The 27,513-nt window shown below is 50.2% G+C and overlaps 1 protein-coding gene across 1 annotated transcript in view; it reads left to right on the forward strand.

Annotated features, from left to right (window-relative positions):
- The first annotated feature begins 1,133 nt into the window (after positions 1 to 1,133).
- LOC122381086 (protein artichoke-like) overlaps positions 1,134 to 27,513 on the forward strand; it is a 48,844-nt gene continuing 22,464 nt past the window's right edge. The window contains exons 1-2 of the mRNA XM_043364860.1: positions 1,134 to 1,543; positions 23,683 to 26,958. Of these exons, the coding sequence (XP_043220795.1) occupies positions 23,730 to 26,958 (3,229 nt within the window). The 5' untranslated portion in view covers positions 1,134 to 1,543; positions 23,683 to 23,729. The remainder of the gene's footprint in view (positions 1,544 to 23,682; positions 26,959 to 27,513) is intronic.

Genomic DNA, 27,513 nt, shown 5'->3' on the forward strand with positions numbered 1-27,513 from the left:
CGCATAGAAGCATTGATGATCATGAACTTGCTTCTGTGGTGAAAAGCAGCGATGCATGCTAATATTGGAATAATGTGGGCTTTACATGAGAAGTGCAAATTTTATCCAAGGCTTATGCAATATTCAGCCGCATCTTGTTCCGATGTTATGTTTCACTCATTAGAACTCACCGACAGGGATACCGGATGCTGCAGTGATCCTGCAATGTTTGGTTTAAGCCGGTTTATATATGAGACTTATGTGTCATTGATACGTGTCTGGTCGATGAATCGATCAGGTCACAACTGCTCCCGCCAAACACAGTCTGGTTAGGGACGCTGGGGTTGCAGATGCTACAGCGCTACATCCGATAGCGGACTAAAAATGGACCACATCAGATGGACTAACGAGGCATAGGGAATGTAAAGACAGCAATCAATACGTTGTTAGGATAGCTTTATAAACTACCTATCGCAAAAAAATTGCTGCTGCATTAAACGGTAATCGGAAGTAGAGGTGGCCCACATTTCCTCAGGCTCAAAGCCTGTGTAAATGAATGCGACTTCATTTCATTATACGAATTCGACTTTTCAGGATCCGCCGTGATTGCGAGTTCAGCGCAGTGAATGGTATCCCTAATTACTAACGAAATTAAAAACTTCCTTTACACGGCTCTTCTCGCCAATGAACTACTCACCGACTTCCCATTTCGAATCTAAAAAATAGAAGAGTCTGAATCCTGCCCAAATGACCTCGCGTCATAAACTTTCCCAAGTCAAGTTAGTTCCGCTTTCAAGCTGATCAACAAATGGCCTCCGAGGCAATACCTGCCTTATTTATCAATTTCAAGGTCTCCCGGCCGTCTTTCTCGGTAAGGTAGCAATTGCTTCCGCGACACTGAGCGCTAACGGGAGATTTATCTCTCTGCCGCCGGTGACGTTCATTTCGGCGGCGCCTGACGCCTGCCGCCGCCGTCATTAGAACCGGGCACCGTCCGTCTCCGGGCCGGCGCGTGCTGGCCGCCGCCGGGGCAGTTTGTATGCGCCTGGGGCGGCGGACCCTGCCACCGGCCCGCCCCGGCCCGCCCCGCCCCGCCTCTCCCGGCACCCAGCGCGTGTCACCTCCGGCGGCCGGCGCACGGAGCAGCTCTCAGATCAGTCGGTCCTCTGATGAATCGCGGCGTGCGGCGGCGGTGGCGGCGCGGCGGCGGCAGTGGCGGAGCGCCGCGCCAGTCGCGCTCAGCCGTCGGTGGCGACGGGACCGGTCGACGCGGTGCGGTGACCGACGGACTGCGTCGAGCGCGACGTGTGCTGTGACCTCTCGGTGAGCGGTGGGTCGGCGGTCGGTTCGGTTGAGAGCAGTGTCGTGGTGCGGCGGCGTCGCTGTGTGTCGTCCGTCCGGTATCGAGACGCTCGATTCCGGGCGGGTGCGGCAGTTTGATTCCGGGCGGGGGCGGCGGTGTGCTTCCGGGCGGGGGCGTCGCGATGGGGTGACGGACGAGGTCCAGGGCGGCGACTCGTCAGCGCCAGCGCTGGGAGCAGCGCCAGCTCAGCCTTTGTGGGAGGTGGGTACGCGTGTCGCGCTGACCCATCGACTGCCCCCGACCGGCAGCACGGCTGGCCTCAATGACCCGCCGCCATCTCTGACCTCGTTGGGCCAAAGTGGTCTTAATTGCGTGGCCATAACACCATGTAATCGGTGCGGTACTGGCTTGATTAACAATAAGCTGAGCTGGTTCATTACGATTGTTGAGTGAGTCTACCACAAACTCGTCGTAAATTGACAAGGAAACGCTGTTTTTGTCACCCAGAAGTTCCTTACTAATTAATCTACTTTCCACATTTCTTGTTTATGCAAGCCTTCTAGGTCATAATTTTCCCATTTATCTCTTTTTGTCCTCAACCTCCTCCTTCTCTTTCCTTTTCGTCAGAGGAAGCTGAAGATTACATAGAAGTAAGCTGTTGAGACCTAAGTTTTCATTTTGTCGTAATCTCTATCTCCTAATGTAGTAAAACGGTGATTGCCATTTGCCTTTTTCGCAGTGAAGAATGGAATTATATTAGAAGTGAACTGGAAAAACACACACACCAGACTTCTGCCATTGACTAAATCAACGGTCGCTCTGCCCTTTATGTCTGTAATGCACCACGCACGCCTCTTTAGCAGTGGTGCCGTCATATCCTTCAGAACCCCGGGCGAAAAGCCGGTCCATCCAGGAAAATAAAACCCGGCTTTTGTTTTGAGAGCCTGCGCCATTCTGGGGCGCTAGCGGCGGATAACTGAGGAATTTGCGAGCCAATATCTGTCGTGGAATCTCGTCGGTTCTGTTTATCTCCGTAAGTCCGGAATTATCTTGCATAGCAGCCATAGCAAGAAGTAGCGACATTGCACGCTTTGCCTACACATTCCTCAAATGCTCAGACGAGAGAAAACAGACAGCCGGGAGGGTCGAAACTGATCCACCGTTCACCGCCCATTCTCGATGGGCCCTCAGCAAAACCATCGCTCAGCGCGCATGGCCTCGAGTTCTCGAAGTGGCGCTTTTTGTGTGCGTCTCTCAATTGATGAGGCCACGGTCGGAAGTCGTCACCGACGGCCGATGGGAAGGCCGTGTCGATAGAAGACGAGAGTGGGCTCGAAAACGGGTCAGAGCGGGTCGGCGGGTTCAGAGATCGATCACCGCCGCCGGACTGCGGCCGAGAGGTGGACCTCAATGTGGAACAGCGTGGACACCACCGCCACAAGCCGGCGGAGCGGCCGCGGCGCAAATGAGGCGCAAACGGTCTGCGCCGCGCCGCCCGGTACCGCGGCCAGGGGCGGCCCGGAAGCCGATCACCCGGCGCCGGAAATGGCGGGCCCGCACCCCGGAAGGTGACGGTCCGGGGTCCGCAGCCGCACTCTCGGTCGGTCCGTCGAGGTCGACGACGTCCGACGCCGACCGTCGTCGGACAGAAACGTCGATGGTCCTGGCCATGGTCGCTGATGGCGCGGCGGCCGTCGGCGCCCTTCGGGTGCTGACTCGGCCCGTCAAACGTTCAGCGGCTATCGGCTTTCATGGCGAGATGGACAGCGCCTTTTCGCCAGATTAACCCCATATATTCCAATATGTGGCTCTGGGCACCCGCTGGAGAGACATCGCGTGGCGGCGGCAGCCGCGCGGTGGAGAGCAAGATACACAGATCGCTCGACACCGATCGGCGGCCGGAGGACGGCGCAGGGTGATCAGGGAGAGAGAGCAGACGGAGAGAGAGAGAGAGAGCAGACGGTGGCGCGCGGCCAGGGGAGTGGCAAGTCGGCGCTAAAGGGCGCCACAGACGGCCGGCACACGGAGGAAGGGGTAGACAGTGACAGGGAACGGTCCATGACGGATGGCAGGAGCGGCGGACGCTGGCGGACCCCCGGCACCGAACAGTGACGAATGTTTCCGGACCGGCCTCGCCGATGTAAGTGATTTGTTTCGGTAGATGCGCGTGGCTCCGCGGCAGTCCGCGCCGGCTGCGATGAATGGGCGGGCGTTCGTTTCTGTCGGCCCGGCGAGGAGGTTATGGTCCGTGCCCCGTTCGGGAGCGCGGCTCCGAGGGCCGCTGGGACCGGTGTGCAGGGCAGCCTGCGCCGAGATCCACCCGGGCTGAGCTGGAAAATCAATTTACAAGAGTGCGTCACTGTCAGCTTGGAGTGCGAGCCAAACAATTATGTCGGAAGAGGCAATTCGTTCTGCAAATTTAGATTGGTAGTCATTTTTAATCCGGATGTTTTATTTTCTCAGCTGAAGGTTGTACCAATCTTGTTTTGGAATGCAATGGTATAAAACATGAGTTACATATGTGAGTGAATAATTTGAAGCTTACCTTGATAAAAGATAAAATGCCACATTCACTAGCCCTAGCCTTTCGATCATTTTGTTGCGTTACCTCACATATGAGAATAGTGCATGCTCATTGCTCTGTGCATGCATCTGCAATAACTGCATCCTTCCTCATAACCAGGGTGTTTCTCTTGCCGTGAGTTCCAAGAAGAAATGTCTCATCTTCTCAGCTCTCCGTGCGGGAAAGCTCCGACGTTCCATTTGAGTGCGGCACCTCGCTCATTAAAACTATGAACACAGCTCCAGGCTAAAAGCTCATGAATAGCAGCATTAGGCTCTTGCATATTCCCGAAATGCACCTCACCCAAAGGCACGTACCCGGACCCCTGAATGACCTGGTCACCCGCTCAATGGGTACGAATCGCGCCCCCGTCGGTGCAGTCCTGTTCAGCTCTGTTGGAGCGCACTGAGGTCACCCGTGGGTGGCCGGCTGACCTCGAGGCGCCGTGTCACCTGGCGCACGCTGTGCCGGCGCCATTACGGACGGTCATATTTTAATAACGCCCGGGGCTGCCGGCGCTGGTGAATCGCGGCCTATTAGCGCTACTGGGAACCGGCGCGGCCGCAGCCGCCCGGGCAGAAATAACTACGGCTGAAGCTCAGCTCCAATGCTGCAGAGCCGTTGCATCATGCGCCCGAGCGGACTGCACTGTGACGTGTCGTGTCGCTCTCATTTGGTGCGGTTTCGGCCGCGGCCACGGGCTGCTTAACCACAGCAAAGTGATGTCAAAATGGCACTTTGATGGCCTACATGTAACGTTTCAAAATATACTTGATCAAGCTCTCCTATGCTTTCCTCCTGAATGCTTTCATGTACACATGCTCCAATTTTTGCCTGTTTGATGCTAATTGGATGAACCATATAAGATAACGCCATTATCTTGCCGTTCTGGCTCCCTAAAAAATTATGTCACCATAGCTTCAACTCATCCATAGAGTCTTGGGCTCTATTGTTATTGCATACCTTAGCCTTTTTAAACTCTGATTATTTTATCTGAAAGGGACCCACTTGCATCCGGCATTTTGCGGCATTGTAATAATATAACTGGGGTGACGTAGATGTTACACTAGCTCAGCTATTACGAATATCCAATCCCATATTGGAGAAGAAAGAGAAGTTTAAGATATGCAGGGACATGGCTATTCAAAGATTCGGTTTCAAATTTAGCTTTCATGAATTTCGTTTAAATACATTTGGTCATGAGCCATCTAATAACTGCTCCCTGATGTTTAATGCCGGCATTGCCGGGTCATCTAACTTGAGTAAATTGTCAAAATATATCAGCATGCATAAGCCGTCTACCCAAGTTGCATTAATGCACGACAAGCCATCTGATTTAGAGCTGATAAATCAGGATTCAGGAATCAGTTATCTTTAAAATGACAAAATGCTTATAATCTAAGTGCTGTGTTTTAGCAGCACCAATGAAGCATGGAAACGTAAAACATTAGGTACTTGCTCTTAGCTAGAACTTCTACCATGTCTTACTGTGAAAAAAATGTTATTTATAATTAATATGCATATAGAATGACTGCTTATACCGGCCCACTTGCTGTTCAATGTCTAGTTGCATTTTTCGATTGTTGTGACTGGACACTTTTCAATATTTTTCCTATGATGACATGGACCCTTATCAGACATCAATTCTTACGGAAAGTTGCTGTGAAATGACGTATAGGCGGATTGACCAAGAAACTGTATTTCATTGCTATGTGCCAAAATCACCGCCTTACTAACTAATGTTCTAATCGATGTGTGATCCAGTCATGTCTCAGGTTCCACCTCTGAGCCCTGAGACGGTTTATGATAACGACGATAACGATCATGTCTTCTCTTGAGAACATCGGCCGAAGTCCTGTGTTGTGTTAGCTGAGTTTAGATGGCGAAGGGCGGTATTCAGGATGGTTCAGGAAGGTGTTTTTGTTCAGGGAACACAGCTTTCTAATGCCTGTCTGAGCTGTTTATCATATCTGGGCGTGCTGGCTTCAGGGTGTGGGACGAAGTAGCGGGGGGGGGCAGGGGGAGGTTGAGCAGATGGATCGATATAGAAAATAACTGAGAGTAGTCCCCACATGTTTTGCATGGTTTTGTATTAGGTCACGTCGCCAGCAAAGGGTTCTGAGCGACACCCGAGCCGAGACTGACAAGATCGGCTCGATATCTGCTGTTGTTGCTCCCGCTTCCCACCGCATCTGGCGGGCCTAACGTCGTTCATCAAAGTCCGTTCAGCCTCCGAACTGAAATTAATTACGCGGCCTGAATTACTGTTTGAGAGACGCCTCTGCATCATCTCTCTATTTGGTTCTGTTCTGCTTCGAAAGCGATGGGAACGACGCAGACATTATCGATAATCCACCGAGTAACAGAAGCAGATGCACTCCTGACAATGACAAGAGCATTTAACAAGATTTTGTGGATTAAAACATGATTTGCTAGCTCATATTTATCATCAACTCGAGGGGTCCGGCTCACTATACCAGCTATGGTACTCGATGCCCTCTTCTGATTGTGTTAGCTAGCTTGGAAATTGTGGATTAATACTATTAGCTGACCCGATTTATTTTGTCGTGACGAAGCAGAATTCGCTCAGCCGTCTTCGGGAGGTCTTTATAGAAGATGCCTTTTCTCAAGCAGGAAGGAGAGCAGAGGAGATCGATGCACGGGAAAGAGAACAAGGACAGAAATGGTGATGTCGAGAAAGATCAGGAGACTTTTTCGTTTCTAAATGCTCAGGATACAACGATGAAAGCATTTATTGCTGTTCCTAAGAACCAAAACCCCTTCAGCTTACCATATTTTTGTGAACATTTTTTTTTTGTTTTATATAATTGGTATAATAAAAGGTACCTATGTCGCAGCACATTGAGACAGAGCATAATGATGCCTTTCTTGGAATATAAAACATTCAACAACGCTTATGATGTTATAATGAAAACTGCAAACAGTGCTTATACTCGTATTCAATTCATAACAAAACACTGCTAAAAGGGAACTCTGGTCATCGATACTTATCCAGTGGCGACCTTTTCCTGGCACTGCAGCCTGCTATACTTTGTAAATGCTCATCTGGGAGAGAAGATCGGAGCCCGAAATAGCTGCTCGTCCCCGCTTTACCGGCTCAGACGGCGTCGTGTCACCATCGACCGCCGGCTCCAAATAAAACATAGGCCCCGGGCTATTCGGCCGCCCGCCCGCGCGCCGTTCGCCACATGACCCGCCCTGTCAACATCGAACCGTGACACAGCACCCGGCTATGCAGATGAGCCGTTTTTCACGGTCGCCGAGTCGCGACTCGTCGCTAACGGCGCTGGTCCGACGACTACGTCGCTCGGTCCATCCGAACGGCCGGCCGGCCTCATAACCGGGCTCATGTGTCCACGGCGCTGACATGAAGGCTCGCCCGGCGCCGCCGACAGAAAGTCCGGTTCACAAGGCTCATTTGTCTGGAAAATACTGGGAGCGTCGGGTCGGACACAAGCCAGCAGCTGCCCGGCACGGCTCACTAGCGGCCTCATTTGGCTAAAACGCGCTGTAACCGACGCACAATTCCCACGGAGCTCTGGCAGCAGCCCAGGCTGTGCAGCTGCCTTGAAAGCGCAGCCACCTATGGTAGCAGACTCAAGACGGTCTACTACCAACCCCACCATTGCTGCTATACAGACATCCCCCATGTCCACGACAGGCTCTAATCGCCTCTATAAATTACATCACGCCCGATCGCCGCCGCTCTGCCGTGTGACAGCATTTGCCTGCGAGGACAGAGGGTCCATTGTGACCGTGGAGAGGGCCGTTTCTCATCCGCCGCGCGCTAACGACGCGCTGTCGACGGCGAGGGTGGGCGCCCAGCCTCGTCCCACGCGTACGGGGTAGGCAAGGGGGTGGCCGCAGAGCCGCTCTAGCTCCTCCCCTTCCCCTCCTCCCGCACCGCCGGCACAAAGTGAAGATGGCACGAACTCTCTACTGTGAGCGATGGGCTGAAAATGATTGGAGACGAGATTTTGACTAGAATTGAAGATGTTTCGAGCTCGTGGCTGAATAACACGTTTGACTATGCGAAGTCCATAATTCAGAATTGATTAACTCAAAACTAATCCGTGCTTGTCGTGTGAATTGTAAAATAACTTGTTACGCTTAAAAAACTGATCCCAAATCCACAGGGACGTGTTGAAGATGACAAAATTTTAATGTCAATCTGTGATTTTATTTTTCACTTAATTGTGAGGCGTTTCAAAGTTGGTACATTGATGATATTTTTAGTAGGTAGGCATAATTGATGAATGAAAAAAAATGAAGAACAGCATCACTCAAGCTCTAATTCTGTTTTAATTTTACGAACGTTTGTGGCATGGGGTGTTGGTGTGGAACATCAAACTGTGGCTGCTGCCAGTGTAATGATTTTGCCCTGGCCTGCAATCCGGCTCATCTTGTCTCTGCTGCTCATGATATATCGTCCCTCTGTAAATTATACACTGGACGGAATGGCCCCGCCGCAGCCGTAAGAGCTTCATTATTAGGGTGGCACTTAAAAATCGATTTTTGATTTTTAATGCGTGCGGGTGGTCTACCTGTTCCATTCCCGTAAAAAATAAGGTAGGCAAATTTTTGTGGGAAAATATTGATATTTAGAGGTCGCGAATCAAGGTCAAAGTTTATATTTTTGTAGGAAATTTCGATATCATCAAATTCTCTTCTGACTTTGCTGTGTAACTGTATTTGGATGATAATAAGGCATTTCTTAGTCATTTTCATATTGTTTATCGATATTCCACGCCTTTTCGGTCACACCGGACCATTGGTCTATGTACTACGCTACTCCAGTTCCCCCTTTTGTAGATTATTGGCGCCTCATTGAAGGGAGGGGTATCATGGGCAGTGGACACCCAGATCCCTTTGTGTGTGGCCTGGGTAGCAGTTGCAGCCGATCTTCGGGCTTCAGGCTAGCGTTTTGTGATCTTCAACGACATGGAGGAAGAACTGGCGCTTATCTTCGTCTTTCATGAGTGCCTACATCAGTGCCACACCGCGCCTGGTGAAATCATTCACCACCCGCAGCTCCCGGACCACACGAGCTGCGGCTTGGTAACTACTGTCCTCCCAGTGGTCTTGGTCATTGATGGTGAGCCCTGCGTCCAGGTCATGAATCCTTGAGAGCTGTTTGAACGATGGTGTGAGGAAGCTCGCCAACGTCTTGGTCGCGAGAGCGGCGTTCATGGTGTCCACTAAGGGCTTGTGGGGCGGGTCCTCGTCCTCCCTCTCCTGCAAGTCTATTACCCACACCATGACTTGATTAATCCCGAGAGTCTGGGTCGAAAAGCTCCAGTCACCAGCCGATCATTTAAGTACTACAGGTGACGGCCGAAGACCGGGACTGTCGCCTTCGACAGCTCCTTGTCGGGGTAGGTGCAGAGCGCATTCACGAAGGTCAGGTCCCGAGCCGGCGCAGTAGCGGGGAGTAGAGTCCGAGACCTGGCGTCGGCGGCGGCGGCGTACGTGCAGAGTGCAGACAACGACAGCGCAACGCGTCTGATGACCTGGGCCTCGGCCGCTGTCAGCTGAAACTGCTCCCTGAAGAGGACGATATCCACAGGGCGGATGGCCTTTGCCATCCACATAACTCAGTGGAGTACTCTGGGGCAAAGAAGCGGATGCTGTGCTTTGGAACTCCACCGAGAGCAATAACGCAGAGCTCCAGAAGTTTTTGGTAGTCTTCCCGGAGCTGGGCGTAGTCGAGGAAGCGGCGGAAGCTGACCAGCAGCTCGTCCCACTCCGGGACGTCGTCGACGGTGAACCGATCCAGGGCCGATCCAACTTTTGCTCGATGAGGGCTAAATCTCCGTTCACCAGCATGCTGTTCGCCGTCGTGGTGTCGAAGGAAAAGGCCGCAGATCCGCTTCTCCAGCTCCTAGTCCCCAAGTGCTGTGAGCACATGACCTGTGCTTGGATGGACGGGAGTTTGGGAACGGCGATGAGCTTCGACACCCTGCCCCCCCCCCCCTCTCCAACACCAGCACGAAGAATCGGTCGACGCTCCTTCCCTCGCGGTTCAGGACTCGCGGTTCAGCCGAAAACGTATCCTAAGTTCCGAGCCGCAGTTGATAGCAGGTTCACGTGTTCTTCACACATTACGGTTGGACAGTTGTGTCCAGTCGAGGCTAGTTCACTGTTGGGGACGCCCGCTCGCCCCCATGCGCTTAGGAGTGAGTCGACGTTTAGACTCTCTAACGGTCGCCATAGTCGAAGACGTTCTCTTCGTGTGCGCGCCGCAACGGCCGGGTAAATCTGTTGCTGGCACTGGCTCTAGAGACGGAAGAAGCGCCCACGGAAGAACTTCCCGAAATCAAAATAGACCGGTGCAGCTCAATGCACACTCTCGCCTCTGCTTTCGTCCGTCTGCGATTGGTTGACTCCAACTTCTTCTTCACCTTCTCTTTGGCAGAAAAGGGACATGTCTCGCATAGGGCACCGGTCGCAGGCCAAAACAGGCCTGGCATGGGTAAAACAGCCCAGGTCAGACCTGTTTTGGCCTGACCTGGACTGGCTACGACCGGCCGGAAGTGATGGGATAAGCAATTGCTTAACAAATAAAGGCCAAAATACGTCGGAAATGACGTTTGATGACCGCATATGTTACTCCAAAAAAGTTTTAAACAGTTTAAAAAAAAAGTTGATTTTCCCCCAAAACTGTAAACTTTGACCTCAATTCGCGACCCCCAAATATCAATATTTTTCAAAGTCAATTTGCACACATTATTTTTTACGGAGATGGAACCAGAAAACCACCCGCACACCTAAAAATCGGATAAAATAAAATTCACCCTATTGCTAAGTGCCACCCTATTCATTATTCATAATAGTGGCACTATGCTGCATGGGCTACTTCGTCCTTTTCCCAGGAGATACAGCATGAAAACGACGACCACTAGATGAGGCAGTTAGTGATACAAACCATGTGCATAGTCCACTTGATCTTAATGACCGTCCACTGCGCGTCGCAGCCCATTGTTGTGCTAAAACCGCTCCCGCTCGCCCATACGGCTGCTGATTTCATTCTAGATCAAGCTTATGAATGGAACTTCTGCCGGACGTCGGTCTTTGTTTCCTGCACACTTTACGGCAACAGTGCCCTTTTAGTAAAATTAACATGTCTTGCACGCGACTGAATGGAGTTTTAAAAATAGTGCAAAGTGTAGTTGCACTTTAGCCGCTAGATTACTACTAACGTTGAAATGTATGGGCTGGAGTGTTATGAAACTAAGTACTTGTACTTCCCACCTAAGGAGCCTCGGCATCACATCAGCTTCTTGCGTGGGTTCAACAATAGAGCCTAGGCGGTAGTAACATCTCATACGCTGCCCGGTCCACATAACTCGACAGCACGCAGTTTATGAGAGCCATGTCGTCTGGAAAGTAGAACTCTTTTACAAGCAACATTAGACCATCATCCAGAGAAAGGGAAAGCGAAGCGCAATGGAGTAGAAGGACATTTGACGCTGACTGATTCTGGGCAACGCATGAGCTTGCTGTCTGCTGGTTCTATCGAAAATTCATAACCATTGCACTCTTTGTCTGCCCTCTTACCCAGTTCATTTGTAACAAAAATACGATTTGAACAGCGACAATTTTGTATGTTGACGAGTCAATATCGAAAGTAAATAAATATCAATAAAGAATAAGATACACTATTCTGATCATAACTCGATATTGTTCAGATGTTTTTCACGGTACACGCTGTTACGGCCACAGGAAGAACCCGTCTCTCAAAGGATAACGTCCGACAGTGCCCATACTGCGTCCCAATTGAAGTCGCTGCGTGGGTTATCATCGTTCTCGTGGTGGGAAGTTCAATTAGGTCGCCCGAGACGGCAGTGCCGTTTTAGAGCGCCGGGTCCCGTTTACGACTGGTGGCGCACCGGCCGGCGGCTGTGACCGGCCGGGTCATGCGGCGGCCCTCTGATTAAAGCCGACCACTTGTGGCGCTCTCAGGGCGTCCTTATGGCCGTCTCGGCCGGCCGGGTGAACTAGATGTGGACCGATGAGGAAGTCGAGTCGCAGCAGAGCACTAACCCGAGTCTTGGATTAGACGCTGCATTATTTGCTATGGATAACACATGGCTTTGGGAAGAACTGGTAAATTAATTTCTGAGGTGATGCCTTCCGAGCCCATGTTAAAGCCGCGACCCAATTGTGCTTAGACATCATCAAATGACGAGCGACGACTGCCTATGTATGCTGATGACTTTTAGTGCGTTTGCTGTGCTGACTTTCAGCATCGTTTCCTCCCTGACCTGCGCGTCGCCGCCCCTCTGACCGCCGCACGCGCAGTCCGCAGACAATCACCTCAAATCCCTCGTCGAGGGTGGCCAGCATGACACAGGAGTATGTAGACACGTCTGAATAAAACATGGGCCTGTCGGCGGAGTCTACGGGACACTCAGTACTGCCCCAGGGGGAGCGGGGCTCGCGGAGTAGGCGGTACACACAGGAGGAGTCTCCCCAGGGAGCAGTCGGTACTGCGGTGGTGCTGAAGACATTTGTAGGATGCTTGTGGTGCTGTCGATGCGTTTTTATTAGATATGTTGATGGTTGTTCGGATAATCCCACTTTGGCAAACACTATTTTTCCTGAGGCTCTCTTCCAATCTAAGAAGTAAGAAGCTACGCCACATAATTTTCTCGCTCGTTTGCCCGTGGCGCCTCTTCCGCTACCGACTCCGTTGTCTGCTTGCCTTATCCAGAGTCTCTCCGCCTTAACCACAGTCTCCCCGCGTTCTCCACCACACCCCGCTACCCTCACCACCGCAGCCGCAGCAGCTTTGGCAGTCGCTACTCTGCATCAATATTAATGAGGCCGCCGAGGGGCCCGATGAGAGGTGTTCGCTAATTTGGGCGTCAGTCGGCTACCCGGACCAGATGGGAGCAGCCCTCTGGACATGCCGACGGCGACCAAAGGTGAAACACAACATCCAGGGGCCGTCAGAAGACGTCAGCGTCTGGAAACGTGACGTCATTTGGACGTGATGTCTGGCGCCAGGAAATGTTCCATCAAACAATGGATACTGATGCTCCGACAGAGAGAATGTGCAAAAATGGGCAGAGGACATGGAGAGGAGAGGTTATCCAAGTTCATTAATTGCAGCTGTAGTTCATCTATCAAAAGTTTCTGAGAATAAGAAAATGATCAAGTGCCCATGACACCGTCTGATGAGTAGTGAAGTACCTATCGATAAATTATGTGGTGTCTATGAACATCGAGCTATTCAGTAAATGACAGCCGAAAATCATGGGAAACTGGAGCAATACTTGCAACGTCGTGTTTGGAATATGAAATTGCTCATCAGGCTCGAGTTAAAAGGTTGTATGTGGGTGCACCAGCAGGCCCAATCTAGTTCGCGGCTCGTGCTTGGAATTTCCCGGTTCAGAATGGGACTGGTTAATATATGACCGATCGTAATTCTCGTCCCAGCTCTCAGCCTTTCCACAGCTGGTTTAGCATTAATGTCTGCCTAATCGGAAGCTTGTATGCATGGCTGACGCGGTTCCGATTGAGATATTGTTTGGTGTCACCACAGTGTCACAAATTATGTTGCATGCAGCTACAGTCTACACAAATCTAGCTATTACGTTTTAAAATTGATCTCCCCTGTGCTTTTGTTGTATACTTCTGTACTTATATGTTTCGTATTTTCACGCCTTGGCTGGCGTCTGATTGGGATGTCTTATTCAGAGCCGATGCTCCTCAGCCGAATGGAATGGAAAGAAGAGAATAAGAGACGCTGATAATTGTTATGTGCGTCACGCATATCTCCCATTAGTCTCCCCGGTAGGTATTGTGCGCGCCAGTCCTGCACCACGGCCTTCGCAATGCACGCATCGAACCGGAGGAGTATGGTAAATAACGGGCAGAAGAGATTGCACGCGAAAAATGTAAAATGAAGGGGCAAATTTTAGATACTGTATTTATAGTGGAACACTTGCATGGATTCAGGAGTACGGTACTGATTTTTCCAACAGCTTACTCAAAATCGTCAGTCCAGCAACAATCGCCTTTCGTTACTCAACATGATGTAAATAACCTCATGCTGAATGCCTTGGTCGGCTGGGGCTGATCCATGCCCCCGGGAGGGTCTGCAGGGGTGCAGTCAGACTCCCCCAGTGAGACGATTTGTTTGCGTTGGCATGGGGTGACGTGAGGTCTTCAAATTCAAGCGCCATTTATCCTACTCGCAGTTCGAATAAATTTTGCCTTTAGGGTGACACTGACTTTCGTTGGCCTCATTCTTTTAAAAATGTCTTCCACCGTGTCTATTTATTTAGGGTTTAGCATCAGAAAGAAGGTCGTGTTAGCTGGTGTCGCATTTTGAATCTGTGCGTTTTTACTAAGCAGAAGTCTGGTAAATTTCAGCTTACGAGCTAAAACTGTGCGTTGAAATGTAAATTAGTGGAAGAAGATGCCGAAATTACAGAGAGATGATAAAGTTTTTTTAGGTTTATCTTGTTCAGGTAAATAAGCTTAAGGAAAATACTCTTCAAGCGAGAAAAGAACATGTTTCTTTTGTTTTATTCATGGTAAGGATAGGTAATGGCAAAGGCGGGACTGAAAAGCGCCTCACAAACCGTACCCTCATCGTTTTGTTTTGTTGTTGTTGTTGTTTTTTTTTTTGAAGGGATTGGACAAGGCCCTTTCGGTCTGATGAGACCATCACAGGGCCGGAAGGATGATAGGAATTAGGGGGAGACATTGGTCTGGGCGAGCACTCTGCAGTGGGTCACCGGGCTGAACCCGTCCACACTGGGCCGGGGGTCCGGAAAAGTGCTAGAAATTATTTGTGATTGAGTTGTTGATCTCAGTGACAAGCAAACATGCTAAAAACGAAGTGGGGCTGCTTAACCCTCGCCGGACCTATTGTCGGACCCCCCACCCCCTCGGCCGGCCGAGGGGGAGGGTTGGTACGACCCCTTTTTGCCGTTTCGCCCCTTATGGAGCTAGAGCCTCGCGGAAAAAACAAGCGTGTGCGCCGTTTCAAGGCGGAACGATTGATACCCGATTTTAAGGTCCCAGGTCAACCAGTAACCTCTGAGGTGAAGTCAAAAAGCCCAAGGTAGGGTTTGGTTTTTGGCAAATAATTTCGCAAAAAAATGGCCGCAGAGCAGCGATTTTGGCACCATCGTGTTCGCCTGGCTCAGGCGCGTCGAATGGTATACGTTTTGTTCGGGTGAGGTCAACTTAAGGTATTGACCTCGAGTCAAGGTCAGTTCAGAGCCCATCAGGCCACGAACTTAATCGAAGGAGGTCGTATCGCATATCATTCGATTCGGGAGGTCTTCCCGAGTCCATTGGTGGCTTTCCCGAGTCGCTGGCTCAATTTGATCATGAGTTATTGACGAGAAACTCCTATGACCGGTGTGACGTCATAAATGACGTCACGGAAGGTAAAAAATGCAAAAGTAAAGCATCGGATCTTGCAAGGAGTGCACGAAATCACGATTCCGTGTGCTTGAGATAGTTTGAAATCATTCCATGCGCAAAAACAACAGTTTCCTTATTTCCCCATTCACTTTTAATGGTGAGGTCACGTGACCTCGAAGAGTAGCAGGCATTAGCAAAAATTGCGAGTAGGGCATGACAGAAAGATGATTGGTGGTTTGTATGGCATGGCCATTTTTAACGGCTCGAAGTAACATTTCTCAAAAAGTCTGTCTAACTAAAGAGCAAGTTGTTGTTGATTATCACTGACTTGTGTTTAGGGGTTAATAATGACTAAATTTTTTAGTTTGGCCCAGAAATGTTGACAGCATTGTGTGCGTTGATCAATTCTGAGCTCAGGGACATATATTTTATTTAGATTATAAGCGTTTGTTTTTCACAACTTCCAGCGTTTTAAAGAGCGCCGGGCCTTCAGTAGAGCGGCGAGGTGACAATTGCCCCTACATCATGTGGTTTACTGGCGCATATCTCGAAAAGTAGCAGGGAAAAGCAGCAAAGCACCTATATGGAACAAAAGATGAGTAATCAGAGGATAGTATAAAATGTTCATTTTTAGCTGCTCGAAATAACGTTTTTATAAAAGTCTAATTAAAAAATTGGATATGATTTTAAATTACGTCTTGCAGCTGCTTGCAAACAGCTAGCTTATCTTGCAATAAGCGATGCAATATGTCAGAATGATGTTGGCACAGTGAACAACAGTGCCCTGAACTAGTCTGACAGGAAATTTCGTTCAAAACGACGATTGGTCAACTAATAAATTACCACTAAACCCTATTCCTGGCGGGGGGGGGGGCCTCAGGAGCCCCCCCCTGAGGTTTTTTGGTTATATCTCCCAAACGCGTTGAGCTAGGAAGCTCAAATTTTCTGACTTTTCCTAAAAGGCTTCTACGCAACATGTCTAAAAATTTTGAGTTGATCTGACCTCAGGTCAGGTCACCAGAGGCGGTTTGGTGACGCTACCTCAGAAAAGTTTGCAATCACGCCAGAGCTAGAGTTTTTGACCGATCAATTTCTTCTCTTCAGGGTTTAGTTAGGGTACCAGTATGTGCAATTTGTATATCTCGGAATTTTGATATCGGTGACCTAAGGTCAGGTCAATTTCGCGACCTCCCCATTTTAAGTCAATGGGGGAAAAATCAACTCCCTGTTTTTACCACTAAAACGGGTCGGAATGGCCCCATATACCATACATGACTTCATATACGATCAACCTTCACTACCTTGAGGTCTGTTTTGCTGTTGGGCAGCTTTGAGGTCATGTGACGTCATCAAAGGTCACCAAAGGTTTTTGGCCAATAACTCCGTCCAGGAACAAGATACAGACGCGTGGATGGTCTCATTGTGTTCAGCTCGTCAAGACGCATCGAATGATATACATGATGACCTCGAGGTCACGTGACCTGAGGTCAACCTTTGACCTTGACCTTTCGAGGTCAACATATATATCATTCGATGCGGATTGACGAGAGGATCACGATGATGCCCTTAGTTTGTTCCTATCTTGACTAATTCGAAAGTTATTCGAGAAAAACTCTCTCCATATCTAGTGCCGCCATTTTGACTTTTTCGACCCCTGTGACGTCATCTTTGACCTGACCTGAAAATGACCTTAGTAAAAATTGTAGATCTTGGCCGTGCGTATCCGATGCCGTTTACCGCTTGTCGCTATCTTGCTTCGTTCTCGAGATCTCAGGGGGGGGCCGAATCGGCCCCCCCCGCCAGTTTCTTGTCCCGGCGGAGCCCGCCAGGAATAGGGTAAAGTTCATCATTAAAATCGGTAAATGTGGTGGCCTATAGAGAGTCTAAACTGTCTTGTGTTTGGCGACAACTGACGAGCTCAATTTTGACCTTAGGGCAAAACTAGCATCGGAATCGTATTCTTCGATCAATTTGGGATTAATTGATACCTATTTTGTTCATATTGCGGACAGTCAGTTTGGGGGAATTTCTAGCGCTTTTTCAGGCTGCCGGCCTACAGTGCCGTCCGAACGGACAGGCCGACCCGCTACCCAAGCACTCACCGCACCCTGCTACGGGCGTGCTCTTACGGGCATTCCCGCATTGGATAAAGTTGCCCGTCCAGCCCGTAGCAGAGGTTTGAGGCGTGGAGGAGAAATATTTGAATGTCGTGTGGATCGAAATGACGGAACGATGTGTCCTTCATCGTGTTATTTGATCCATTTATAATTTTTCGTTTGTAGTTCGATTATGCATCTGTCCCATCTAGCGACTCATCAGCTGGGCTCGTGCTTGGCGCCTCCGTGATCTCCGTTGGCTGAGTAAAGGCCGATCACCCACTGATGGCAGTTCCTTCTCCTGGAACCACCCGCCACAGTGGGGTCACGACAGGAAATAAAAAAGAACCAAAGAAGAAGAAGAAGCAAACAAATCGTTGAAACCATGACCGACGGTTCGTCCTCATCTCTCTCCCACGCTCTCCCCGGCATCTGTCTGCCCAACGAATCTTAGGCGGGTGCTTCTAAGTGGCCAGTCTCTCAGCTCTCAGGCTCAAGTTCCCGTACCGATGATTTTCTACTACGCGCGACTTACCACCACACTCCGTATGTTCCGCCGCACACCTGTGTCCTGCGGCACAGCCTACCAGTGCAGCGTTCCAGCGTCAGCCCGGCGTGGTGCGCGCGGGTGAGGCTCATATCGGCGCTCATAATACGGACTCGGTACGACAATTCTTTCTAATCTCATCATCTAGTTCTAATGCTTGATTCGCTGAAAAAAAATCGCTAAATTTACGGTTTTCGTATCCGCAAAAGGCCCAAACGTTTACAAGTTATTTTGGCTGGGTGAATGATTAATCTCTCTCCCACTTTTGTATAGCTCGCATTTCACTAACTGTTATCGCGAGCTTACACAAACCCTTTGTCGTCACTATTCAAACGAGCTCATTGTGAATGCTCATTCAGTTAAATGCCCTGCCATTATAATCCCATTACAATCTTTCACAGTCCGATGCATTCCAATTTCGACTGAGTCTTAATCACTTATACGGCATCATACAATCAACTGATATATACGCGCACATTGAACACATAGCTAACTATGCCTTTTAGCCGAGCACTATGACATCTGCTTCATTCTCTTTTGAAGCAGTGGTGGTGCTTAGTCTCAGTATCATCATCAACATGCTGCGAAAGGCGAGACTATCGAGTATCTGGAACAGCCACGCTCCATCCGCCGGTTCCGCTAGCTGGTGCTCGTCAGCTGGCGGCGGCGCCGCCTCTGACCTGACAGGAGCTGGTAGCGCCCGACCGCCGTTCATTAGAACTTGACCGAGCCACCCGACGGGCGGTGCACACTCGTTTCTGCACCGCTGAACTCTGATGCGGTTCCGATGGCTGGTGACCCGAGGTTGAGCGGCGCCGCCGGGGGGGGGGGGGGGAGGAAGGGGGCGCTGGTGGGGGTCTCTCCACCACCAGCTGTCGGCAGAGGAGTGTTTATGGTTCTGTGTTTCACTGGGTCGGTGGGCAGCGGAAGCGAGCTTTTACGGGTTCCGGCGCGCCCACCCCCCGTCCCTCTCCCTCCCCTCTGCACTATGGTTGGAAACGGCCTCACGGATGGCCGTGGGCAATTTCGGAATGTATGTATATTTGGGGTGTCATTCTGTTGGAAAATGATGAAATGTTTTGAATTGGGCAGAAAAAATTATTTAGTTGCGCATTTAGTCTCCATTATCGTACGTGGAATCGAGAGTTTCTGATAGTGGCTTTTTTGGTGCGCCGTCAAAGGTTTAAACAACCGCGCTGGTGATAGCATGTGGAGTACCTCCATGACGTTGTAAAACTGGATTATTATATATCAAAATAATCCTTGTTATGTTGGCTATCGAGTGGAGTGACTCTTTTTCCCATGCGTGTTCAAAATCAGGAACGGCATTGCATTCTGTTTGCAGTGTCACCACAGCAATATTTGCAAAATTACGTTTATGTTTCATTGGACATACAAAAAGTTCTCCATCGACCTCCATTGAGCTTTTTGGCAGAATAAATCTCTGTTCAATTCTGCGTAAGGGGAACGTAAAAGCAGACTGCGCACTTGTGCGCAAAATCGTCCGTGAAGCTTCATCTCCCGAGGCGTACCTACCCGTCGCTTCGTTAGCACCAGGTCGGCTCGTCAGTCTTGCAATCGCTTATCCTTATAAATGATGGTAAGAAGCAGGGTTGCGGAGTCGTGGTGGCGCTAAATCCGACTCCGACTTCGACTCCGACTCCTGACTCGTTGCCATGACTCCGGCCGACTCTGTCTCCGACTCCGGACCCCTGCCAGTGTTTCGGAGTCGTGATGGAGCTGTTCCGATTCGGACCGACTCCGACTTCCACTGCGGGCTCCTGACCGACCCCGACTCCGACTCCGACTCCTGGCTCGTTGCCACGACTCTGGGCGACTCTGACTCCGACTCCGACTCTGACTCCGACTCTGACCTCGACTCCGCACCCCTCGTAAGAAGAAACTGCTCGCCCCTGCACCTGGAGTATGGATATCGTGCAAACGTGTATGGATATCCTGGAGTATGGATATGGATATCCACCGACAGAGCAGACATACAGACATGCTGTAAACGCCATTACACTGCCAATACCATGGCAAATCAAATGGCTATCTATGGTTTTTGATCATCGTTCTACATTTTCCAAAATCATGAACTGAATGTTGGCAATTTCTCGTGACTACTTCACGACCATGATGCATGCATTTCTGAAATTGATCTTTTTTCAACCAGCCACGTTCTCGTATGATAAAATGAATGTCACCATCGTGTTCTACGCCCAAAAGTACCCATAAAACATGTGTCATGCATGGGCTGCGAATAGGTACCAGTTTTAATTTTTGGGGTTATGTGCTTACCTGATTGACCTGACTTTGACCCTGGCCAGTGGCCTATGTTTGACTGACCCCTACATTGATCTGACACTCTTTTAGCACTTATATGAAGGGTTGTGACAGTTGTGACAGTTGTGACAGATTGTTTAGGACCAACTGATGACTGAATTTATTTAGGACCAACTGATGACGATATAATCGAAACGCGAAACGCGAGGCACCTATTGCGAGGTTCTAAAGTCCATGCTACTGAAAGCCCGATTTCAAGTGTTTGACCTGACCTTGACCCGACCTGTGACCTCGAAATTCAACTTTAAAGTATTCATGTGAATCGTCTCGTCGCGTTCTTCTTTCGTTTGCCGCGCCTCGTGCGTTTCGCTGCGCCTATTTGTTCGCGAGTTATCGGCTGGGGGCGTTGAACGCCCCCCCCCCCCGGCAAACGGCGGATGGGGAAATACCCCAGCAACTGCCGGGTTAATCTGACGCATGTTTTATCATTTGATCGTCATTTTATTTCTTACTTTTTTGCCCAATCTAAAAAAAAATCATAAATACTCTTTCTCCAAATTTTTGACCCTTTATGACCAATAGTAAGACACTGTGCGTCACTACGTTGATATTTCTCGCCCTAAAGCATAACAACAATATCCATTCAGTAATAGCAGTATTCAAAACATGTTCAAAATGCCTTGCGATATCGATAACATAACGAAAGACATGGGCGACTTATAACATACTTTCAATGATGACTTCACACACGCGTGACGTGACGTGACCTCGTCATTTCTGAGTTACTGCATGATGCACGAAAGACACTGGTATACCTATGCAAAGTTTCATCGCAGTCGGTCTACGCATTAACAAGTTATGGGCAAAACATTTTTTCGCGTTGACCCCCGGCCATCCGTGAGGCCGTTTCCAACCATAGTGCTCTGGAGCGATCGTCCGGCTCTGCACGGGTGGAGAGAGTGGATCGCAGCACCAGTCGGACCAGAGTGTTTGTGCATCTGTTGGGCTGCAGCCTCGCACGTCCGGAATGGACTTTATTGCGTGCCCAAGCACCTGCCTGTCTGCAGCATTCAGCAGCAGTGTTTACGGTGTAACAGGGGCCCTGGGCGTGCCACCTTTATGCTGAACATTGCTCTTTTTTTATAAATTGGTATCTTACACAGGAAAATGCATTACTCTGACCAATATTTATTGAAAAACACATTTTATCTATTTTTCTGGTCAGATTAATATCTTCTATTTTTAAGTTTTTTTTTATTCAGGTAATAGTGGAACTTTCTAACGTTAGCTCTCAACCAGCTCTAAAAGACAAACAACTGCAACAACGTTAGAAACGAAGTTCAGGGCTACTCGTACGCAAATAAAGCGCATGCTAACTTCAGTTCAGCACAGGTGACATTCAGTTCCAGTTCCAGACAAACTTACTTCGAACAGTTGCGTATCGATCTTCTGTTAGGAGAGAATGAACGGTGACACTAAAGACACTCCCTCTCCACTTTCTTATTGGATGGTCTTCGTAATTTACATAGAGAGTGGAGCGAAAAAATTGGCACCGACTTCCATAATGACTGCATTTGGCATCGAGATGGTCGGCTGGAGGGGCGAAATAAAACGTGAGCGTTGCCTTGTAGTGCCTTTGCTCCGCATTGCTGATACATAGCTAAGTGCTTTCGGCAGTATTCGACAATGTAGCTATTACGATGTTCTTGGCCCTCTCACTATGTCAAGAAGGTAAAGCCGCGGACCAAAATAGTTGATTTGGGTTGCTGTGGCAAACGATCAAGTAGGCAATATCCCATTTAAAACGATTGCTGCTACAATTGGACAAAACAATAATTGCCACACTACAAATACAAGTATTTAGGTAGTAAACCTATTAACTTCATCCTTGTCGGTTGTTCGGCAAATCAGCTTCATGAGCAATCAGCATTGCCATGGGGTTACGCCGTTCCTACTCGTCCAATTGCGTCTCGATAGCTCAGTGTTCCACGGCCGTCCTCCAAACAGCACAGCTCACTAGTCCCCATTCCCGACAGGCGGAGACGCTATTTTATCCGTGAATTCAATCAGGGACCATTTGAATTCACCGGGGGTGGCCGCGCCCTTTGATTTGCCGCGAGTTGATTCGGGATCCAGCCGAGACAATCCGCGGCGCCGCGAATACGTCACTGCGGCAATCAAGGCTCAGACACAATTAGAGCCGTCGGCATGTAGCGGCTGTCCGCTGAGTCAGGGCGCAACAGAGAGCAAATTGACGCGTCGAACGCCTCCGGTCTTGAGACCATGGTCTACTTCGCTTGTATACGTGTATAGACTCAAAATCACTTCTCCGAATTTGGATCGAAATGGAGCTTTTATGTCTGTTTAGAAGTATGATCGAGATAACATGTCAAACACTTGGTTTACATCGAAGTCAGACCAAGTGGGTCTCGAGACATTTGGGATGAGCATCGAACTCACATATTTATTGACAGTTTTGACAACCAGATAATGTCTCGGATGCTCTGAAGTCGACCATTGAGAAGCTTGAAAATGTGGTAGATAACTAGTTTACCGAATACAAAACATGGCTCTGAACATATTTTCTAGGATGGTAAACATATTCTTATCAGATCCCCGTAAATCTCTCGACACCGAGCACGAAGCTAATGCATTTATCTAAAGAAATGGAGCACGGAGAGGCTATTTGGCATTAACGGGATCGCATAGAAAGAGAAAAAGGTTCCGGCGATGGCAGCAGCTTGGACTAAATTTCCAGTTCGTATACATCAACAGAGCAAATGAAGGACAACTACAGTTCAGCTAATACATGGAGCAGATTAACTTATTATTGTTCAAATGCTTACTCATTGGCAACACTTTTTTGAGAGGGGAGAGGGGGAGGGATAAAATTATATTACACCAGATACTACATACGTACCACATTAGGTAGCCGACCTGCAATTCCAAAACACCGCTCCACCTTCCTCTACTAAGATCCGTCGCCGTCGAATCACCACCAGGTGCGTTGCCTCTCCGAGAGCCCCTGAAGGGACGACGCCAGCTGTTCTGCAGCACCCTCATCCTGAGGGTGACGATCAAAGGACACCGCACGCCCCGATCAAAGGGTATACCGCACGCCCCGATCAAAGGGTGCCGCACGCCCCGATCAGAGGGTGCAGCCGTGCTGTGGGTCCCTAAAGAGCAGCTGTCAGGAATCAACTCGAGCTGCTTACTATTATACAAGTTGTTTTCTTTGTCAGCCCGTAAAAGATTTTGTCCGTAACAGATGAGTTATGAGTCATAACATGATGAGTTATGAGTCATAACATGACATGAAGGGGAAAAATACGGTAGTAAAGTTATAGATGAAAATATTTTTGAAATATTCCGTAAAGTGTTCAGGAGTTGTCGGTAAATACAGTCTTGCGGGGACCAATGTTATACAAGTTATGCAGTTTTTACCCATCGGAACAGCCATAATTTTTATATCGTCTAACACCCCCCCCCCTCTGTCTGCCGGCAGACTCGCGATGAGCGCAGAGGAGGCGGCACGCGGCCCGGCCGACTAGCATGTGGTACCTCCGCGCGGCCGCGCTGCTGTGCCTCAGCTGGCCGGCCACCGCCGCGTGCCCGCCGCCCGAGCGACAGCCGCGCTGCCCCTGCTACGACTTCGACGGCGGCCTCTTCGTCGACTGCAACACGGTGAACGCGTCCGAGGTGGGCGGCGCGCTGGCGCAGGTCCACGGGCCGGTCAAGTCGCTGAGGGTGTACGAACTGGAGCCGACGCTGCGGGAGCTGCCGGCGGACTTCCTCGGGAACGGTACTGTGCGGGAGCTGCAGATCTCCCAGTCCGGCCTGCAGCGACTGAGCGAGCTCAGCCTGGCCGGCGGTGGTGCCGTGCTACAGAGCGTCGCGCTGGTACGGGGGAAACTGAGCTCAGTACCGCGGACGGCGCTGGCTGGACTGCCACAGCTGGTCAAACTGGATCTAGAACACAACGAGATCAGACAGCTGGAGAGCTACGACTTCCACGGTCTGAGGCTCGTCTCACTTGACCTCAAGAGTAACGGCATAGAGACTGTGTCTGAGTACGCCTTTGCTGGCCTCGAGGAGACTCTGGTGTCGCTGAACGCTGCCAAGAACCAACTAACGCTCTTCCCTCTCAGTGCCCTGCGCCGGCTGAAAGTACTCACCACACTGAACCTCGGCTGGAATCACATAGACAAGATGGTACACGACGGCTACAGCAGGTTTGAGCGTCTGGAAACCCTGGATCTCAGCGCGAACCAGTTTACTGCGCTGACGAGTGGTACGCTGGCGGCATTTCCTGCGCTACGGAGGCTTTCAATGCACATGAACCAGGTGGAGCACGTGGATCCCTCCGCGTTCACCGGTAACCGTCTCCTGCAGTCACTAGACCTCAGTCACAACCGACTGCGGGCGCTGCCGGCGGGACTCTTCGCCCGCTGTCCGGCGCTGCGTACCGTGGACCTGAACGGGAACCATCTCCACCAGATCCCAGACGGTCTCTTCGACGCTCACTCGGACCTGAAGGAGCTCTTTCTCGCCAATAACAACCTGCTGCAGATCGCTAACGAGACTTTCGGCAACGCTTCTCGCCTAGCGGTGTTGCATCTCCAGAACAACGCCATAGAGCGAGTGGAGGCGGACGCCTTCGCTGCTCTTCCACAACTGGCGCAGCTGCATCTGAACAGGAATCAGATCCCTGAGCTCCCAGCCATGGTGTTCCACGCCACCAAGGGTCTGACTGTTCTCAGTCTGGATGGCAACAAGCTGAATGACCTCCCTGAGGGACTGTTCTCTCAGCTGGCCAACATCCGGGAGCTGCGATTACAGAACAATCGGCTAACTTCGGTGCGCGCTGACGACTTCGAGTCGCTCACGAGCTTGCAAGAGCTTCACCTCCAACAGAATCGCCTACAAACGGTGGGTGACGCTGCGTTTGTTGGCCTTCACAACCTGCAGCATCTAAATGTGCAGGGGAACCAGGTGCGCCAGCTTGGCGGCGTGCTCAGCAGTACGCCCACCAATCTCATCTCATTACAACTGGACGCCAACGCTCTGACTGGACTCTCAGATTCCACGCTTCGTGGACTCACCGTGCTGGAAATCCTGGGTCTAAACGGCAATACGATCGCTTATCTACCACCTGGTGCACTAAGTGATCTGAGGAGCCTGCGAAAGCTGTATCTGCAAGATAACCTGTTGACTGAACTGCCGAACGGTACCTTTGCTAGCTGTGGCGAACTAACCGTTCTCGACCTTAGTCGCAACAAACTCCGTCGGCTTGATCAGCACAGCTTTGCTGGGCTACGGAGTTTGACAAGACTTGACCTATCAGGGAACGCAATCATGGATATTGCACCCAGGACCTTTGAAACGCTCACGAGTCTTCGTGAGCTAGACCTGAGTGAAAACGAGATCCCTGTGACACATAGGACAATGTTTGAAGGCGGTGTGCCGCTCCGCAGACTGGTGCTGCGTGCTTGTTCCATTACACGAATCGAAGAAGGCACCTTCCAGGACTTACCGGAACTGGAGGAGCTCGACTTACGGGGAAACATGCTGGAAAAGTTGGTGCTCGGCTTTATGTGGATTTCGACACTAAAACGGCTCTCGGTATCGTTCAACAATGTGCGTGAACTCGACCGAAGCGTCTATCACGGAGTGCCCATGCTCGAAACACTCGAAATGGAGAAGATGAACCTCAACAGTGTTTTTGTTAGCCTCGTGGCAGACAACACACAAATCAAGGTGATAAAGCTCGGATATAACAAGCTCACGCACATTGACCCTGCGTTCTTTGGTAATTTAGTGTTTCTGCGTGAGCTGCACCTGAACTTTAATCTATTCAAGAGCGTGTCCTTTCCTGAACTACGCAATCTTGAGGTATTGAACCTGGCGCACAATCAGCTCTCAGAACTCTCAGATGTGTCAGTGCGTGGCTTAACTGGTCTTAAAATTCTCAACCTTTCTAACAATATTATCTCACGTGTGTCGTCTCGGCCGTTCGCGAACCTGGACAGCCTTAACACCGTCCTTTTGCAACACAATTTCCTGAAAGTCGTAGCACCGGGCTCCTTTTATCGTGCATCGATCGTGACACTAAACCTTGCCTTCAACGAGTTCGACATGATTCCACGTTTCGTGACGTCCGACTCGCTGGAGTCGCTGCGCAGTCTGAACCTCACCGGCAACCCTCTGCGAAAGCTGCTTAGCGAGGAGCAGCAGAACGTCGGACGGGTCCCGGCCCTCGAACAGCTGACCGCCTGCAGCACTGCCCTCACCAACATCGCCTCCAACGAGCTCGGCATCTTCCCGAAACTGCGAGAGCTGCGGCTCTGCGACGGCCGCATCACGCGGGTGTCCCCCGGAGCGTTCCGGTCTCTCTCGCAGCTCCGCTCGCTGGATCTGAGCGGTAACGCGCTGGAACGCCTTCCCGCCGAGCGTCTGCGCGGCATGCACGCGCTCCGCCGGCTGAACCTGACGCAGAACATGCTGCGTGAGCTGGACCGTCTGCCGGCCGACCTGGCGACGCTGACCTCTCTCGACCTCAGCGGTAACGCGCTGACGGACATACCCCCGGAGACGCTGTCTGCTCTGACAGCGCTCACCGAGCTGAGAGTCGCCGACAATCGCCTCCGCCGGCTGGACGGGCGCAGTCTGACCGGCCTGTCCGAGCTGCAGCAGCTCGACCTGGCCGATAACGCGCTGCCGCGTCTGCCGCTGCAGCTGCTGTCAACGGTGGAGGTGCGACTGAAGTATATTGCGCTCACAGGTGAGTTCCAAGGAGGGTTTGGGAGGAGAGGGTAACGCTGTTATTTGACAATAGGGAGGCATTAGCTGTCGAGTAGCGTATGGAAAGGTGTTATTGATCGAATGACAGTGGGGCATTTTTTATTGTGGTGTCCAATATCTACTTAGCAACACACGAAACCAACTTTTTCTCTTTTTTTGTATCCTTTTCTTTTTTGTCATCCTGTCCTTTTGTATGGGAATAGAAACGGTGTCGAAAAGCTAAAATGTACGTATAGAAATACCAATTATTGAAGCCATTTAAAACTCGTATCGCATAAAACTTGCATTCGAGCTTAGCTGTCATTTGCTTTTCAAAACTGATGTTTTCATAAAGCTACTTTTTTAAATCCATTACTGACGTATACGCTGACTAGCATGTCCCGCTTAATACCGAAATTGACCAGTTCCCAGTACACACTTCTCTTCATACACGCAGACTTTTCTAAGTCTCTGCCCAGCAATATTTAAAATTCAGCGATGAGCGAGGGACTTTCAACGGCATGAACTTCAAACGAACATGAATCGAATTATCAAA

Source organism: Amphibalanus amphitrite, unplaced genomic scaffold (genome assembly GCF_019059575.1).
Source record: "Amphibalanus amphitrite isolate SeventyFive unplaced genomic scaffold, NRLGWU_Aamphi_draft 000113F_arrow, whole genome shotgun sequence".
Taxonomy (NCBI): domain Eukaryota; kingdom Metazoa; phylum Arthropoda; class Thecostraca; order Balanomorpha; family Balanidae; genus Amphibalanus; species Amphibalanus amphitrite.